General features: G+C 56.7%; 1 protein-coding gene across 3 annotated transcripts in view; it reads right to left on the bottom strand.

Annotated features, from left to right (window-relative positions):
- Positions 1-6,360, bottom strand: part of PDE2A (phosphodiesterase 2A) — a 90,273-nt gene extending 83,913 nt beyond the window's left edge. Inside the window, exon 1 of one of the 3 annotated variants that reach the window (XM_070625932.1) lies at positions 5,891-6,360. Coding sequence is in view for 1 of the 3 variants with exons in the window: in XM_070625930.1 (XP_070482031.1) it covers positions 5,891-5,961 (71 nt within the window). In the remaining 2 variants the exon portion in view is untranslated. The remainder of the gene's footprint in view (positions 1-5,890) is intronic. The other 2 variants (XM_070625930.1, XM_070625935.1) reach the window with 2 other exon arrangements.
- Positions 6,361-16,016: the final 9,656 nt, after the last annotated feature.

Here is a 16,016-nt window from a genome sequence, read left to right as displayed (position 1 = left end):
TGCATCAGGCCTGGCTCCACCAGTCACTGGCTGAATACCTCTGGGCAAATCATTTCCCCTCTCGGATCCTCTGTTTCTTCATCCAGAAAACTGCAGTCCCTTGGGTTTGTGGTGAGGATTAAATGAGATCATAGATGTGAAAACAGTGTTCTGGAAGCTGTAAACTTCTGTGTGAATGTGTGAAGAGCCATAATTATGGCTTAATCCTTTTATCCCTGCCCCCACCCACACCCCTCAACACACAGCAGGCTGAGGGATCCCCGAGGGAAGGAATGGAGGCTGCTTCACCTCTGTGCCCTGCATATCCCAGCACCCACCAGGGCCTGCCCCCACCAGCCCCAGCAGCAGGGTCCGGATTTGGATCCAAGGAGGCAGGACAACGTGTACTACCGAAATTCACACTGGACTACAACTCCCAGAATGACTCACAGACTGCCAGAAGGGCGTGGCCACAGGCTTAAACCCTTCCTCCTCAAGCCCTTTCCTCCATTGTATTCTCTGGGGATTCATCTCAGACCAGACAGGACAGCCTAGGCAGGAGGTCACATGTCTCTGAGGCCCCTCGGTCCCTCCCACAGAGCATCCACACTTCTCACCATTCCCACTACGACGGCTCCATCTCAAACCTCCTTGTCTCTCCCACACGATGACAGCTTCTGGGCTCCTAGCTCTGGTCTCTCCCCCTCCCGGCCCCCACTGAATCTTTCTAAATGTGTAGGTGAGTGTGGGTGGTTCATAATGGTAGCAGCTAACCTTTACAGGCACCTGCTGCATGCCTGGTGCTAAGCTATCCACTTCCAGATTGTTCACAGTCATCCTGCCAGGAAAGTATTATTATTCCCACTCTGCTATTCACGTGGAGCTCAGAGAAGTTAAGTAAGTTGCCCAGGACCACACAGCAACAGAGTAATGGTGCTGAAACTTGAACTATGACTGTCTGCCACCTTCTCTCTTCTATTTTCAAAGCCTTCTCTGAACCCAGGATAGCTATCCAAAGAGTGAGATCCCAGAGGCCCCTAGGTCCACACATCATATCAGCAACTTCATCATTGGATAGTCCTCCCAGATGTCTGACTTAAGTCCCTTCTGTGCACCAAGCCCTAGTTGCCTTCTGTTTTTCAGGTAGGGCAGTGAGAAGGGTGACTTCAGGGACTTCAAGAAGTGGGTCACATCACTGGGGACCTGGCCTTTCCCAGGGAGCGGACAGCTGGGAGATAAATGTGTTGAAAACATCCCTGTTACTAAATATATCAACTTCCCAAGCGGATGGGGGTGCTGACAGGGAGCCTGTGGCCCGCGCCCTGAAGGCCACAATCTTGTGGCTCAGACAAGCTAGGGCACTCAGAGCAGCACACGAGGCTGCTCCGGCTGCTCTGGGGTCTGGGAGGCCAGCATGGAACGGGATGATGTCTCATCCTCCCAGCCAAAGCTGCCGAGCCCAAGCCAGCTGATTTGCATATTACTTTGCATTCATTTGCATGCCAGAAAAAGGGGCCCACATTTTTTAGTCGCGTCCTCTCCTCCATTTCCAGGGCCTCTGTTCACAGTATACCCTACTCTCATGCAAGGAGGGGGCCCTCAGTAGGCCCTGCTGGGGGCACTCAGAGAGACCAAGAGGTTGCAAATTTATGACGATGCCTACACATCAAGGCTGTTAAGGGACACCTTGGCAGCAGAAAGTGCCTCCTATGATCTAACTTCAATTCCCTTGCTCCTCTCCCGCTCGGTCTGTGCCCAGTCCTTCCCCAACGCTTGCACTTCATGCTTAGGCCACTTTGCACTCCTACAGTCCTCACACAAACAAAACCATGCTAGTGCTCACCCCAAGGCCTTTGCACATGGTGGTCCCTCCTCCTAGAGCTGTCCCTCAATTCCGCCTGGAGAAGCGACTCTTCCTTCTGAGGCCAGCCCCAAGGCCCCTCCTCTTAAATGTCTTTCTCTGACCCTGGCAGAGACAGGAAAGGCTTCCCTCCACGTGCTCATTGGCTCTGTCCGTCTCCCCGCAGGGCTGCCATGTTCGGTTGGGCACAACCCAGTGAATGGCAGCTGAGTGCAGGAAGGAAGGAACGCATCCTGACCCTACCCCTGCCTCTGAGCCCCTCCAGTCCCCTCTCCCTGGACGATGTCATTCACCTGCAGGAGGAGCAGGGATGGAGGGTGTCTCTGCCTCCAACTCCCCCTCCTGTCCTGGGAGACTTCCCTCTCAGGCCTAGCTCACTCTCTTGAAGCCAGGAGATTCCATAGCTGCTCCAGGAAGTTCTTCCTATTGTCTATCCTCACTCCCTTTGCAGGTTGCGCCTGCCTCTTTATCATTATTTTTGGAGTGTTTGCGGACTGTCCCATCTCAATTTTACCATCTGTAGGGGGAATAAAGGCTGCTCATCCCTCCCCACTCTTTGCCCAGGATGTGTTCAAACTATTATGCCCCAACCTGGCCCTGCTTAGGAGGAAGGCCAGTGACCCAGGATGGAAGGACAGAGAAATGACACAAGGCCAGGCTGGGTAGCTGGAGTAGCTGGGCCCTGCAGAGGAGCCCAGGGCAGATTTAACCCAAGAGAAGGGCTGCCTAAGAGGGAAGGGATGAGCATCCTGTCCCTGGGGGAATGTAAGCAGGGCTGGATAGATCTGTGGGCAAGCTGCAGAGAAGAGTGAAGCAACTGCTAGAAGGCAGCCCAGATGCTCTTCGTGTCCTCTCCTCCTCGGAGGCTGCATTGAGCCTGGGTGCCCAGCCCTGTGCTGTGAAGGACGAGGAGGTGGCTCCTGCCTTTGAGGAACTCCTTGGCTGGTTAGGTAAGGAGCTCACACACAGGAGATATCATAGGGGAAGGCTGAGTCTGACCCGCACTCTTGATCTTGTACCATCAGGGAGAAAGACGTCAGGGTGGGACATGGGGTCAGAGGGAGGGGGAACCAAGGAGGCCTTCCTACAGGAGGCTTCCTATTCAAAAGCCCTTCACCAGCTCCAGCTCCCTAATCCTATGAGGAAAAGTCCAAGCCCCTTAGCCTGGCACTTGAGACCCTATAGTATCTGGCCCCTTCTGCCTTCTCTTCCTCTTCTCAACACCCTTCTCCCTCCTGCCAACCCCAACTCTTTCTGCCCCTTGAACCCTTGAACATGCCACGCTTTCTCACATCTACCCACCTTTACACACTGCTCTCTCTGCACTGCCCTACCTGGGCAAGTCCTAGCCATCCTTCAAGATCCAGCTCTAACGTCTCTTCCCTCGGAGGCCCTGGCTTGGTGTGGGCTGCCACAGTCCCCAGAGCTCCCTCTGCACAGCACTGTTCACACTGTGGGGCTGTACGTTTGCACTTCTGCCTCCTTCATCAGACTGGGCACTCCCTGAGAGCAGGGTCTGGGTCAGCGTCCACTCTGTGTCCCCAGGGACCAGCCCAGTGGGCACCAAGCAGGCACTGGGGAGTCCTTGCTGAGTAAATGAATGAATAAAGGAATGGATGAATGCAGGAATGGAAGTGTGCAAGGTAGGCCTAAGCAGCAGAAGCCAGAGGAGTGCAGGTGTGAGCTGACAGCAGCACGGCTGAGGGTGAGACTCCCAGTCCATTAAGACTGAAGCAGGGTACTGCCGGGAGCTCTGCCTCCCCCATTTGGCTAGATCCCAGCCAAGCCATCAGTAGCCCCCGGGGACAGGAGGCTGGAGTGGGAAGCAGGAAGAGTGGCAGGAGCTGCTCAGTGGGTAGGGGGAGTGGGGGGTGCAGGGAGCATAAAGGCAGTTAACCCTCCCTGAGCCGGCCCAGCTCAGGCAGGCAAGAGGTCCCGTGCGGGACCTGGGGGAGGAGGAGACTGAGGCTCAGGGCTGATGAAGAGCTTCAGCCCCAATCTCGTAGCCAGAAGAGGGTGACAAAGCCCTAGGCTCAGTTTCCCTGTCTGGGAAGAGATGGCTCCATGATCTCCAGCCCTCTGCACCCTGGCTGGAAACCCCACAGGGGTCTCTCCACTACCTTACTTGCCTGAGCCTTCCAGGAGTTTCCTTCCCGACATCCTGACCCTCTGAGGTCCTCCCACCGCACCCCCCACCCAAGTCCAAGCCTGGGCCACCTCGATGCTCCCTTCCCATCCTCTTTGCCGAGCCCTCCAACCTCTCCCTTCAGAAAGCCCCTGGTCTCGTCTGCCCCTTGGCCCACTTGGCCCAGACCTTACTGATGCCCACATCAGCCTGGCCTCCACGCCCCCATCTCTCTCATCCAGTTCAACCTTGACAGTGCCACCTGAGGCAGCTTTGTAAAACCCATATCTGAGTATGTCCCTCCACTGCCTAAAACCTTCCTGGACTCCCCAGGGCCCTCAGGACAAAGCCCAAGAAGCCTGGAGTTCAGAGTCCTGCAGGATGTGGCTCCTGCCTACCCCTCCAGCCTCCTCACTCCTCCAGGCACATGCCTGATCCCAACCCAGGGCCTTTGCTTATGCTGCACCCACCCCACCCCCCACCTGTTAGCTCGATCCTGGTCTTTACTGCTTAATTATTCTCAAGCTATTTTATGTCTAGGAAGCTTAGGAGGCCCGAGAGGGCAGAGCCATTACTGCCTATTTCTTTTCTGCATCTCCCCACAGGGTGTAGAATGAAATGTCCTGGGCTCACAGAGGTGGTCACACATTCAGCCACCTCCACCCTGCCTCAGTGGGCCACAGTGTCCCAGCTGTGTCCTCAACCACAAGGGAAAGAAAACAGCCACCCACACACTTAGATGAATACACACATATAGACACACACACGCACACACCAGCATCAATACACACACTCACGTACACTAGCACCATGATCACACACCCACGCCAGAACACTTATGTTGACACAGACATCCACAACCACACCCACACATACAGCAACACTAACATTCACACACTAACAAATAAACACACCAAGACGAATGTACATGGAAACAAACATGCTCAATATTGAGTCCCTCTATTTTGCAAACACAGCACACATATTAACATGCATGTCAACATACACACTCAAACTAACACACATACACACTCCACACGCAGATGAACTCTCGCAGTCACACTGGGATGCTCACACACGCTGAACGATGGCTGCACACCCAGCCACCAACTGATCCCTCTACACCCCAGGTGTCCTCTTGCACCCTACACGCACTCACATACACATACCCTCACGCAGCCTGGTACAGACCTGCACCTCCACAGAATTGGAGACACCTGTCACTTGCCTGCCACCTCGGCAGCCCTCAGACAGTGGAGGGGCACTGCCACTGAACCCCCTCCACTCACCTGCACATGCATCCCCGTGCACGTGGGCACACGTGAGGCTGGCCTCATTCCAACCGGCTCCATGGTTCTCTCTGGGACAGGTGCTTTATGGTAAAGTTCCCTAAACCGGCGGCTCTGAATCCCAATCTCAATCCCATACAATCCCACAGAGGGCAGTCTCCCAGACCTCTTCGGCTCCAGGGCCACTCTTATTCATTCATATGCACGTTCCCTCTCTCTCTCTCTCTCTCACACACACACAGGGACACGCCCCGTGGTCCCAAACATCATCCCTATCCAGGGTCCTGAGTCAATCTAACAGCCCTCCTCAGAGCTCCTTGGAACGCTCCCACAGACCTCCCCCACCCCAGCCCCTGAAGGAATGATTCAGATTCATTACAAACCCCTCCCCCAGCTACCAGCCCCCTCTATGGGATCCCAGCCCCATCACCCGCTAGGTTGATGCTAGGCACCCCCACCCTACACAGAGGCCCCCCAGGCTACACTCCAGGCAACCAAGCGCCCAGGAGCAGGATCGATCCTCCCACGTGGCTCAGCTCCACACCAACCCCAGCTCCTTGGAGGGACTCCCAGGACCCTGTCCATGGCATGTCCTGCAGCTGCTCACCCGGACCCCAGCCCCTCGATAGTACTCACGGCTCAGCCGGTCGCGCTGCCGGGTACTGCTGGCTCCTGCAGAGGATGGAGTGGCCGCATGCCTGCCCCATCGCTCCTCATCGTCTGCCTCCCCAGCCAGACTAAGGTGGCACCTCGCCCTGTCCACCCTGCCTGGGGTTCCAGGCAGAGCGCCTGGCCCAGCAGGCACAGGGACCCAGAGCAGCAGCCTGCCCCCAACCCCCTACTCAGCCTGGACTTAACACCCCAATCCAGCCCTGCTACCCCAGCTGCTCCTGCCTCTCCCTCTCCGGCTGCCACTGCCTCTGCCGCTAGGCTGGCTCTGGGAGGAGGTTGGAGCAGGTCTGATAATGCAGAAGGGGGAGGGAGGAGGGAGGAGGAACAGAGAGGCCCAGACAGAGAGGGAGAGAGGGAGGGAGGGGTAGAGAGAGACTGGCTGGGAGAGAGGAAAAGACTCACACACAGAGGGAGAGACTGAGAGAGAAACAGACAGACAGGAAGGGAGAGAGAAACACATGAAGAAGGATAGGAGAGAGGGATCGGAGGCCCATAGAGATCAAGATGGAAACACCAAGAGATCAGAGAGGCATAGGGAAACACACACATACACAGAGGAACAAAGGAAAAAAAAGTGGAGACAAATGGAGACAGAGAGGAGTAGCTGATAGAGGAGCTAACAGAGAGGGTAATGTTCATGGGCTAGGATGGGATCTGCGGATGAGGGGCAGGTGGACGGGACCACAGCCCTCTGTGACCCCAAGAGAGAGTCCCTCAGGGCAGGGGGGACGCTCCTGTGCCCTCCTCAAGTATGGAAGGGCCAGGCCTCCAGGCAGAATTAGCTCCTCTGGGCTCCCTCACTAGGTTTGCATCATGTTCCCAACATGGAGTTGGGTAAACAGGAGGTTCAGGGGGCTTTTGCTGATGGTCTTTGGATTCAGAGCCTTGTCACAGTGTCCACCTCTTGGTGACTCTGTGTAGCTGGGACACTGTGGGAGCTGATGCTGGAGCACAGATTTCTACTAGGAGTTGTGGCCACACAGGCTGCAGCATACTCCACATGGCCTTCACTGTCCACAAGCTACAGACATGGGGGATGGCCTGCGGCACCTCTGCCCTGTCCCCAGAGGGCACTCCTCAGGAAGGAGCCTTAACCCAAAGGAATGGGGGCATACTAGGCAATGGGACAGGTAGGGAGTTGTCTCAGCAGAGCTCCTGTTGGATGTAGGAGAAAAAGCTCCACACTTTCAGGCAGAAGATGGAGGTTCAAGTCCGGGATCCGCCAGTAACATACTCATTCATTCATTCACAAACACCTACCGCTGGCCAACCTCGTCAGATATGACTCAGACTGCTCCTTGCCTTGGAGAAGCACTCAGGGAAGGGGTGGGACTTGCAGTGTGACAGAGGGAAGCACAAGGTCTGTAGTGCCCAGAGGGGGCCCTTGACCCAGTCAGAGGGTAGTGAGCATTTCCAGAAGAGAGGATATCAGCTGGGTCTTTAAAGGCAAGGAGGGGACCCCAGGAGAAGGGGGTGTATCCCAGGCTAGACGAGCTACATGTAACCCTGACCAGTAACCCCACCTCTCTGAGCTGTGGGGGGAATAACTCCTGCCACACACACCAGCTCCAGGCAGAAAGCCCTGAGACTGAGTGGAAATCTGACCCCTGCTGAGGGCATGGGGATGCAGTCGTTGGGGGGTGGACTGGAATGACCGAGCTGGTGCAGGAGGCCTGTCCGGGCTAAGGGCTACAGAAAGCAGTTGTCTCATGGCTTAGCAAGTCTCAGGAAAGAAAATAGGAGGGAGCCTTTCCTTCCCACTGTGGCCCAAGAAGGTAGAATTTTAGATCTCTGGAAGCTCTGGGCAAACTGTTTTCTCAGCCTGACCCATCCCTGGGACTTGCTGCTCCACGCCTGCCGGCTGGGAAGCCATTCTAGGAGCTCAGACAGCCCAGACCCTGGAGACCATGTCCAGTCTTGGCCTCTCACAGCTCCCCTTCATGCCCTGAGGAGCCTGGCAACAAGCAGCTGAGTCAGAGGAATCAAAAGATGGCACCTCCTGGGCGTGCCGAGAACAGGTGCGTGGAGGCCTCACCTGGCCCTCAACCTCCCTTCTGCCCTTCCACTCTGGAAGCCACGGTGGAGACTTCATCTTCAGAAGTCTCCTGGGAATATACTCAAGCAAGTCAGGTGGGAGGGAGGGTCTCCTCCCCATCACAATGCCACACCAGACTCCACAGTTGTCCCAGAAGTAAGAAGTCTACAGGTACCAGGTGCGAGATCCAGGATACTGGGTACTTCAGGACTTAGAGACAGGCAGGTGGAAGTTCAAATCCCAACGCTGCCATGTGTCCTGGGTAAGTTATCTAACCTCTCTGAACTTCCATTTAGTTTTCTCATCTGAAAGATGGGGTCACAAATTCCAAGCTCGAAGAGTTGTGAGGTTTGGGGAACGTCTGTGAAGTTCCCAATAAACAGCATGCTCCTCCCCTCCCCTCCCCTGAAGAGGTTGAATTGATGGGGCTGAGGGAGTAACAGCCCCAAATGTTGGGGTAGTGGCTCCTTTCGGGCAGTGCCGGGAGCGGGTAGGTGCAAAAAGGGAAGAGGGCCCGAGACTCTCCAAGCCTGCTCTTCCCTCCTCCACCTCGAACTGGCCTGCATGCAAGACCAGCCTGTGCAGAAACCAAAGGCCCCGAGCGATTAGGGCGAAGCCCCGCCCCGCCACAGGCCCCGCCCCCGAGCCCTCCCCCACCCGGACGCTCTCCAGGGTGCTGATCTGTGCGTGCCCTGGTCCACCTCCCCGCAGCCAGTCAGCAGACAGTTTTTTGCTAGCTGGGAGCCGGAGGGAGGTTAGATGCCCCTGGGAGGTGGGTGGCTGCCCAAAGCGATGGGAGGATGCAGCTTCTGGGATCCAGCCTCCGCCCTGCGCCCACCGCTTCGCGAGGACTGCAGGCCCCACAGGCTCCAGCTACCTCCTCGTGGCCAAAGAAGGAGGCTTCTTCTCAGCGTCCTCCCCCGCCGCCTCCTCCGAGGCTGTTTCCCTCCCACCTTCCAGACAGCCCCTCCTGTGGCTCATCCTATCTTCATTCCCTCAATATGGGTGTTCCACACAGGAGCACCGGGCCCTGTCTCTCCTCATTCTCCACCCGACCTCCATGGAGTATGCAGCCTTCCCCAAACAGACCAACAACTCCAAGTGCCCCCTGCCGCCTAAACCCCTCTCTGGAGCTCCGGATGTCCAGTCCAGGCTGCCTCCTGGACATCTCCCCTGGGGACATCCCATAGTCTCCTCGCACTCAAATATTCAACATCCATCACATCTTTTGTCTCTATCCAAGGCATCAGCACATTTTTAATTCCCAGTCTGGAAACTTCAAAGTCGCTTTGCCTCTTCCCTCTCCTCCACTCCCTGTGTCAAATCTGTATCGAAGAGCTGTCAACTCCCCCTCCGTAATTCCCTCACATCTGTCCACTCCCTCTGTCCCCCAAGCCCCAGATTTCATCCCCCTCCCCTGGTCATTCTCCAGCCCCCTAATCCAGTTCAACCTCTCTATTCCACCTCCACCCTGCACCTAGCACTAGCTTTCTAAGATATCTATCTGATCATGTAACTCCTCCTCAAAAGCCTCGCATCGCTCCCCAGTGCCCTCAGGATAAAGACCAAGCTCCTCAGCCCAGCAACTGAGGTCTCTTATGACCTGGCCCTGACTGACCTCTCCATCTTCTGCTTCAGATGGAACAGGGTCTGGCCCCTAAGCACATGCCAGTCCTTTCCTCAGTCTGTTTCCCCTCCCAGGCTGACTTCCTTCTCCTCTTCCTTTTGTCTGCCCATCCCCAATCCTGGCCCATCCGTCCTGGCCCAGTTCAGCACACACCCTGCCTCCACCCACAGAGAGGGTAGGCAGGAGGGGGTCACACTGGGTTCTGGGTTAAGCAACCTTTGGCGGCCTCTCCCTTCCCTAACTTGCCATCTGTCCCACTGCCTCATCCCCTTCCTCGGATTCATCCCATTTCTTCTACTGGATCGTGTTTTCCTCAAGGCCAGGCCGAAGTCCTATTCACCTCAGCCCATCCCCAGCCTTAGAGCAGCCTCACCAGGTACCAGTGAGAAATGTTGACAGAGGGGAGTGGGAAGGAAGGAGAGACAAGTGAGTGTGGAAATGAGACAACGCAGAGCCCAGTCCAAGATCACATGGGAGCAAGCCCTCGGTAAGAAGCCACAGGTGGATGTGGGGACACAGGTGGTAGTGGGGAGGGCCTCACACTGACCTGCTCTGTAGGGATCCACTCTCCCCCAGGGGCAGACTGAGGCTGTAGACTGTGAAATAGCTGCAGCTCTCCAAAGGAACGCTGGCAATTGGCGGAACATGGATTTCACGGAGGGTTGGTCTGAAAACCCCTGGGTGACTCCCTGTGGCTGGGGGCCAGGAGGGGCCCACGTCTGGGCCTTTGCAACAGGAGCTCGGGGGTGAGGGCACGGCAGGGGAGTGGGAAGCTCAGAGAGACAACTCGCAGTGGTTCTCCACCTCCTCCTGGGCCAGGAAGCTCCCATCTGTGGCTCCAAGGACAATGGCTGGAGGAGCATGATGTCCTTGGTAAGGGCCTGGCATAGTTCCCTGTGTTCTAAGCACAGACCCATCACACCATGGTGACAAGGCCTTTGCTGACAAAGGAATGAAAGGCCACCACAGCCTCCAGAACAGCTCTAAGGTGGGAGAGCTTCTTCAACATCTCAGGAAAGTGGCTTTGGGGATCCAGGACAGAGGGTTGAGGCATTGTGGGCCTGCTTCAGGTTCCAGGATCAGTCAGAGCTGCCCTATGAGGGAAGAGGCGACCCTACTTGGTGACAGTGAACTTCCCATTAATGCCGGACGGGGATGAAGTGGTGGAACAGACGGCAAGTTCTTGGAAGGGAGAGGCAGCCAGAGCTCAGCCCCTCAGCCCAGAATCCAATGACCCTTCCTCCTGATACTGCCCCGTGGACGGGGTGGAGGTGCTGAACTGACCCAGGGAGGATGGGCAGATTTGGGGCGGGCAGAGAAAAGCAAGAGGAGAAGGAACTCAACCAGACACTTGGAAGTGCCTTCTGCCTAAGGTCAAGGTCATCTCCAGGGATAAGAATCAAGCTGCATAAGATGCGAGAGCCAGTGGAGTCCAATCCCTCACTGTACAGATGGGGAAACTGAGGTCAGAGAGGGCCGAGACTGCCCAGGGCAAACAATGAGAAAAGGGCAAGGATGAGCCTGGGACCAGGGACTCCTGGCCGCTGCACACTCCCTTCCCCCACCCCAGTTTCTCCTATTAGTAATCTTTCACCTCTCTCTCCTCCTCCAGCCAGGGCAGAGGCCCGGGAGAGAAGGCTATGGTTAGAGCTTGGAAGGGATGAGGAATTTGCAGGGATGAGGCAAGGCAGACGTCGCCCCTATGGCTTCAGACTCTGGGGAAGGTTTTGCTCTCCCTGGGTCCCCAGCCCCCTCGCTACCACCACCCTCCAATCCAGCACACCAGGATCCTCCTTGCAGGAGGCCCTGAACCACCCACTCAGCCCTAATCTACCTCGTCCCCCTTAACTCCCTGCACCTGAGGGGGGGCAGGAGGGGGTGTGACTCAGTGGGATAAAGGCAGCTGCTATATTTGAATGATTACATAAACCAGGAGGAAGGCAGCTGCAACGTGACTCCATCAAGGTCGGGAGACAAGTTGAGGCTGGGCCCGGGAGGCAGGGTCTCCTCCCTCCATCCAGAGGCTCCAGCCTGGACTTAGACATGACCCTAAAAGGACCTGGGGCTTGGGAGCTGGTTTCTGCATTGCTGGACTGCAAGGGAGGTCTTCCCTAGGGCTAACCACACCAGGAAGCCTGTGTTCCCTCTCCATCTTCTTAGAAAAATAACCTCCTGGCTTCTAGACGCCCTAAGGCCAGACCTAGACTAAGTCCCAGATGAACTCTCTCCAGAAGGCAGGCAGAACTGAAAACACGGATTGTCACTAATTTAGAAAAGAGTGCCTGCTGGGGAGGGCACTGGGCATGAAGCCTTGGCTCACCCGCACCGTCTGGGAAGGATCTGTGTTCCCTCCCAGCCATGCCACTTATTAATCACCTGACATTAGCCTCAGTTTCTTCACCTATAAAATGGGAGCAGAAAGTATCTTCCTCATAGCTTTGTTCTAAGGATTAAATGAGATGACACGTGCAAAGCCTTAGCCCAGCAGGTGGTGAGTGCTTCATAAGGGGCTTCTCAGCACCATCATTTGCATCATTATTACTACTGCCCACATTAAGGACTGGCTAGAGACGTCCCAGGTGGCTGGATCCCAGCTTGGATTGACTCCTTTGCCCCAGTGACCACCAACCTGGGTGGAAGGTGGGAGACCAGAGAAGAGCACTGAGGTCTGAGAGTCAGCTCAGCCAGAATTGCTGTGTGCCCCTGGGCAAGCCCCTGCCCTCTCTGGTCCCCCGTCTATAAACGAAGCCTCAGGGTCCCCAGCTCTGGAGCTCATGTTTGCCAGAGGATTTCCCCCTACTGGGATTAGTGACTTGTGGCCTTGGGAACAGTGGTACAAGGAGAGCTGGTCAGGGTGGGGGTGTCCTGGGGGTGGTACGAGCTGGAGGCGGGTGTGGCAGCCAGTGCTGGGGACCAGCACTAGACCCACCTCCTCAGGGCCTCTTGGCAGCTCCTCCTGGGAGCTCTGGGGGCCCTCCTGGAGGAGGAAGGCTGTGCCCACCCAGGCTGTGTTGCCATGACGCTGGTCTCCATGGTGCCAGGCACGCAGCCCTCCCCTCACCCTGGAGGAGGAACTGAAAGTGACAGGAACTGAGGAGGCACAGGCCCTCGGGCCCTCTTGGCCTGTCCCTCTGTCTCCATCAGCTCCTGTGATGTCCCGTCGTGAGCCCCTCAGGAGGAAAGGCAGGGAGGAAGCACAGTTTCCACCTCAGTGGGTCAAAAGAGTGACAAAGAGAGGACTCAATGACTGAGGTGGAGGGAGAGACGTACAGGGGTGCAGAGAAGTGGAGAGAGGGAAGGGCTGGGAGGGCTGTGAAGAGAGCCGGAGGGGGCTCGAGGGGGAGATGGGGAAGGCGGGCGGTGGGGAAGCAGAGCAGCTACAGTCACGGAGGGGAAGTGCCTCGCAGGCTGACAAGTGGTGGGAGGCACCGTCCAGCCCCTCTCTTTGGTCTCAGTGTTTTGAGGTGGGTGGTGGTGGGAGGACAGAGTGGAGGAGGAGAAGCAGGAGGGAGGGGGGCAATTTTCCTAGAGAGCTTGACTGTGGAGGCGTCATACACGTGCCGTGCATGCGCACACGTGTGGGGGGGGGGGGTGTGTGTGTCTGGAAGTGCAGGCTGAGGTGTGCAGGCATCACGTGTGTGCAGGGCATGAGTGTGTGTGTGTGTGGCATGCATGTGCCTGTGCCACTGTGTCTCCAGGGTGATAAATACAGCAGTTGGAGCTGTAACCAGGGCAGAGAAAGTACGGAAATTTCCACAGGCTGAAAATGGCATAGGAGAGGGGCACGCTAGGGCAGGACCAGAGAACCCTATCCCTGACAGCTCTTCCCTGAGCCAGTCCCTAGCTGGGTGCAAGTGACATGGGCGTGCACGTACACACACACACACACACCCCCCCCCCACCTAAGTGCACACAGTACAGTCAGATGGAAGTGCAATCCTGAAGAGCTTCCTGAAGGAAGAGTCATATTGGAGAAGAGGTTGGGAGGTTCTTACCAACCAGCTGAACTTATGCCAGCTGTACTTACGTGTCTATGAGACAGACAGACAGACATTGCCCAGATTAGGGTCTGGGTCACTGAGGTCACAGAGCTGACTATGGGAATAGGAACTATTCCTTTTCTGGTGGGGGAAGACCCAAGGAGCCCATTTAACTGGGATGTGATGATATTTAAGAGGCGGGGGGTGGGGGTAGAGGCAAAGACCCCAACACAAGGCGTGGAGGGCAGGCCCCACAGTGCCCGTGGGGCACTAAGCTCAAGCCACACCAGGTGCTCACTGCAGGGTCACAGTAGCTGGCCCAGGCTCATGCCCACCCCCCCACCCCCCCACCCCTCCTGGAGTCTCCCTCTCAGCCCACCTGCAGAAACACTGCTGGCCCTCTCAGCTCACCCCTCCCTCAGGTCTCCTGATCAGGAGCCCACCAGAAGGCTCCTCCTTCCCCCACAAGCCTTGCACAGCTGCTCCCAGGGTCTTCAGTTGAGCTCTGCACACAGTGGACACTGAAGAAAGGCTTGTTGAATGAAAATATATTGGGCCTGGAAAGGACTCCGGATGCCATGATGTCTCCCCAGACCTATCTGGGAAGCGGAATATCAAGGGGCAGTGCTAGGTACTTCACCCTCATTAGCTCATTTAGTCCTCCCGTTAGTAGGTACCAGGAACATCTCCAAAGTACAGAGGAGAACACCCAGGATCCGAGACCTCAGGAATTTAGCCAAAGCCACACAGCTTGTAGATGGGAGTGGTGGCATCTGTCCAGCTGGGATCCAGACTAGTGCTTTTCCAAAACAGCCAGCTGTGGGCAGGGGGCTTGGAAGCCACCAGAGCAAGGGCTAGGAGAGAAGGTCCAGCTCCAGGCCCCCTCCAATCAGCTCAGGAGGAAGCGGGGAGGCAGGGCCCGTCTTCCCCTCCCCCACCCCATCGATTTCCTGTGGAGCCCAAGGGTCTCCTGAGGCCCAGGGGCCCTCCGTGGCTGCTGGACGCCTTGCAGGGAGGGCAGGTTGAGCAGGAAGGAGGCGAAGAGAGAGAGACAGACATCCCACCCCCTCCTCCCAGCCCCCACTCCCAGCCCAGCCCCTCCCCCACTCTCCCCCCTCAGCCTCCTCTCCATCAGCAACATCCTCATTCCCCAGACTCTGACTTGCCACAGCCTCCTCTCCAGGGCTCCCTGTGGTCCCTGAGATTAGGCCTGGACTTGGGTTGACCCTCAAAGCCCTGTCCTCCACCCCCAATACTTCGACTCGTCCCCACCATGTGTACCTGCCAAGGTTCCAGTCTCCAGGGTCAGCTTGGGGGCACCTCCTCCTCTGGAAGCCCACTCCCTCCCCAAGAGCTGCTCCTCACCCCTCAGCAGGTCCAGCTCTAGGCTCCTCACCCATCCCCCCCACCCCAACCTCAAATAATCTGTGATCAAACGACCAAGGGTACCAAGAGGCCCCATTTCTAGGAATCCTTGTGACACAGACCAGCAGAGCCTCCTGCCCTAATCCAGCCGACACTGTTGTCATTGCTGTAATTCATTAAGGTTGTGCTCTGAAGGCTCCTGTTGGGATGTCATCTCCAATCCCAAGGGAAAGCATTTGAAGGTACCATTAACTCCTGACAGTTCATATCTCCTTCCCCAGGGGACAAATGGGGCCACTTAGAAGAGAGCAGAGTTGGAACCAGGAAGGGAGTGGAGGAGGGAGTCTCCACAGTGAGGCAGTGGAAATGGACCTCAGCCCTGAATCAGGAGAGCTGTGTGACCCTGAGCAAGTCACCTCCCTTCTCTGGGCTTGGTTTTCTTCCTCTCTAGGAGGAGACAGGGCGTAGAGTACTGGTGCTGACCCATAGTAAAGGGTTGCTCTCTCTTCCTCCTGGCTCCTGTAGCCCAGCTGCCCAAAGCGCATTCCTCCACTGTGCTGCCTTCCAGAATATCACCAGCCTGGGGGGCACAGGCAGGGACAGGTCCCACCCCACACTTCAACAGAACAAGGCCTGGGCCAGGACGGCCACACCGGGGCCCTCCACAACCTATTATGAGACCAGCAAAGTTAAGCTGTCTGTGGCTGCCCCCTGGTGGCCCAATGCAGTCACTGCAGCCAGTCCCTGAGCAGAGGCAGTAACATGGGCAGCTTAGCAGGGAGGGAGCTCCAGTCTCACCCACGCTCTTTCTGGGCCTCAGGGCTAGCTGGTCAGTCCAAGGTCAGGTCCAGGGAAGAATTCTAGACCCTGACCCTTTGGACAAGGGTCTTGTCCTGGCTGCAGGTGCATGGTCAGCCTGGCCTGGAGCAGCCCACCTAGGGCAGGATAAGAGTGGGAGACTCAAGGAGCTTAGCTGCAGTGAAACAGGCCACAGAACCAATTCCAACCTGGCATCTACCTCCCTTCCTGAAACACAGGAACAAGGAACCTGGAGTCCAGGTCCCCAAGACCCCCATCCACACC

This window comes from Equus przewalskii, chromosome 6 (genome assembly GCF_037783145.1).
Source record: "Equus przewalskii isolate Varuska chromosome 6, EquPr2, whole genome shotgun sequence".
NCBI classification, from domain to species: Eukaryota; Metazoa; Chordata; class Mammalia; order Perissodactyla; family Equidae; genus Equus; species Equus przewalskii.
This window is presented reverse-complemented; position numbering and strand designations above follow the sequence as displayed.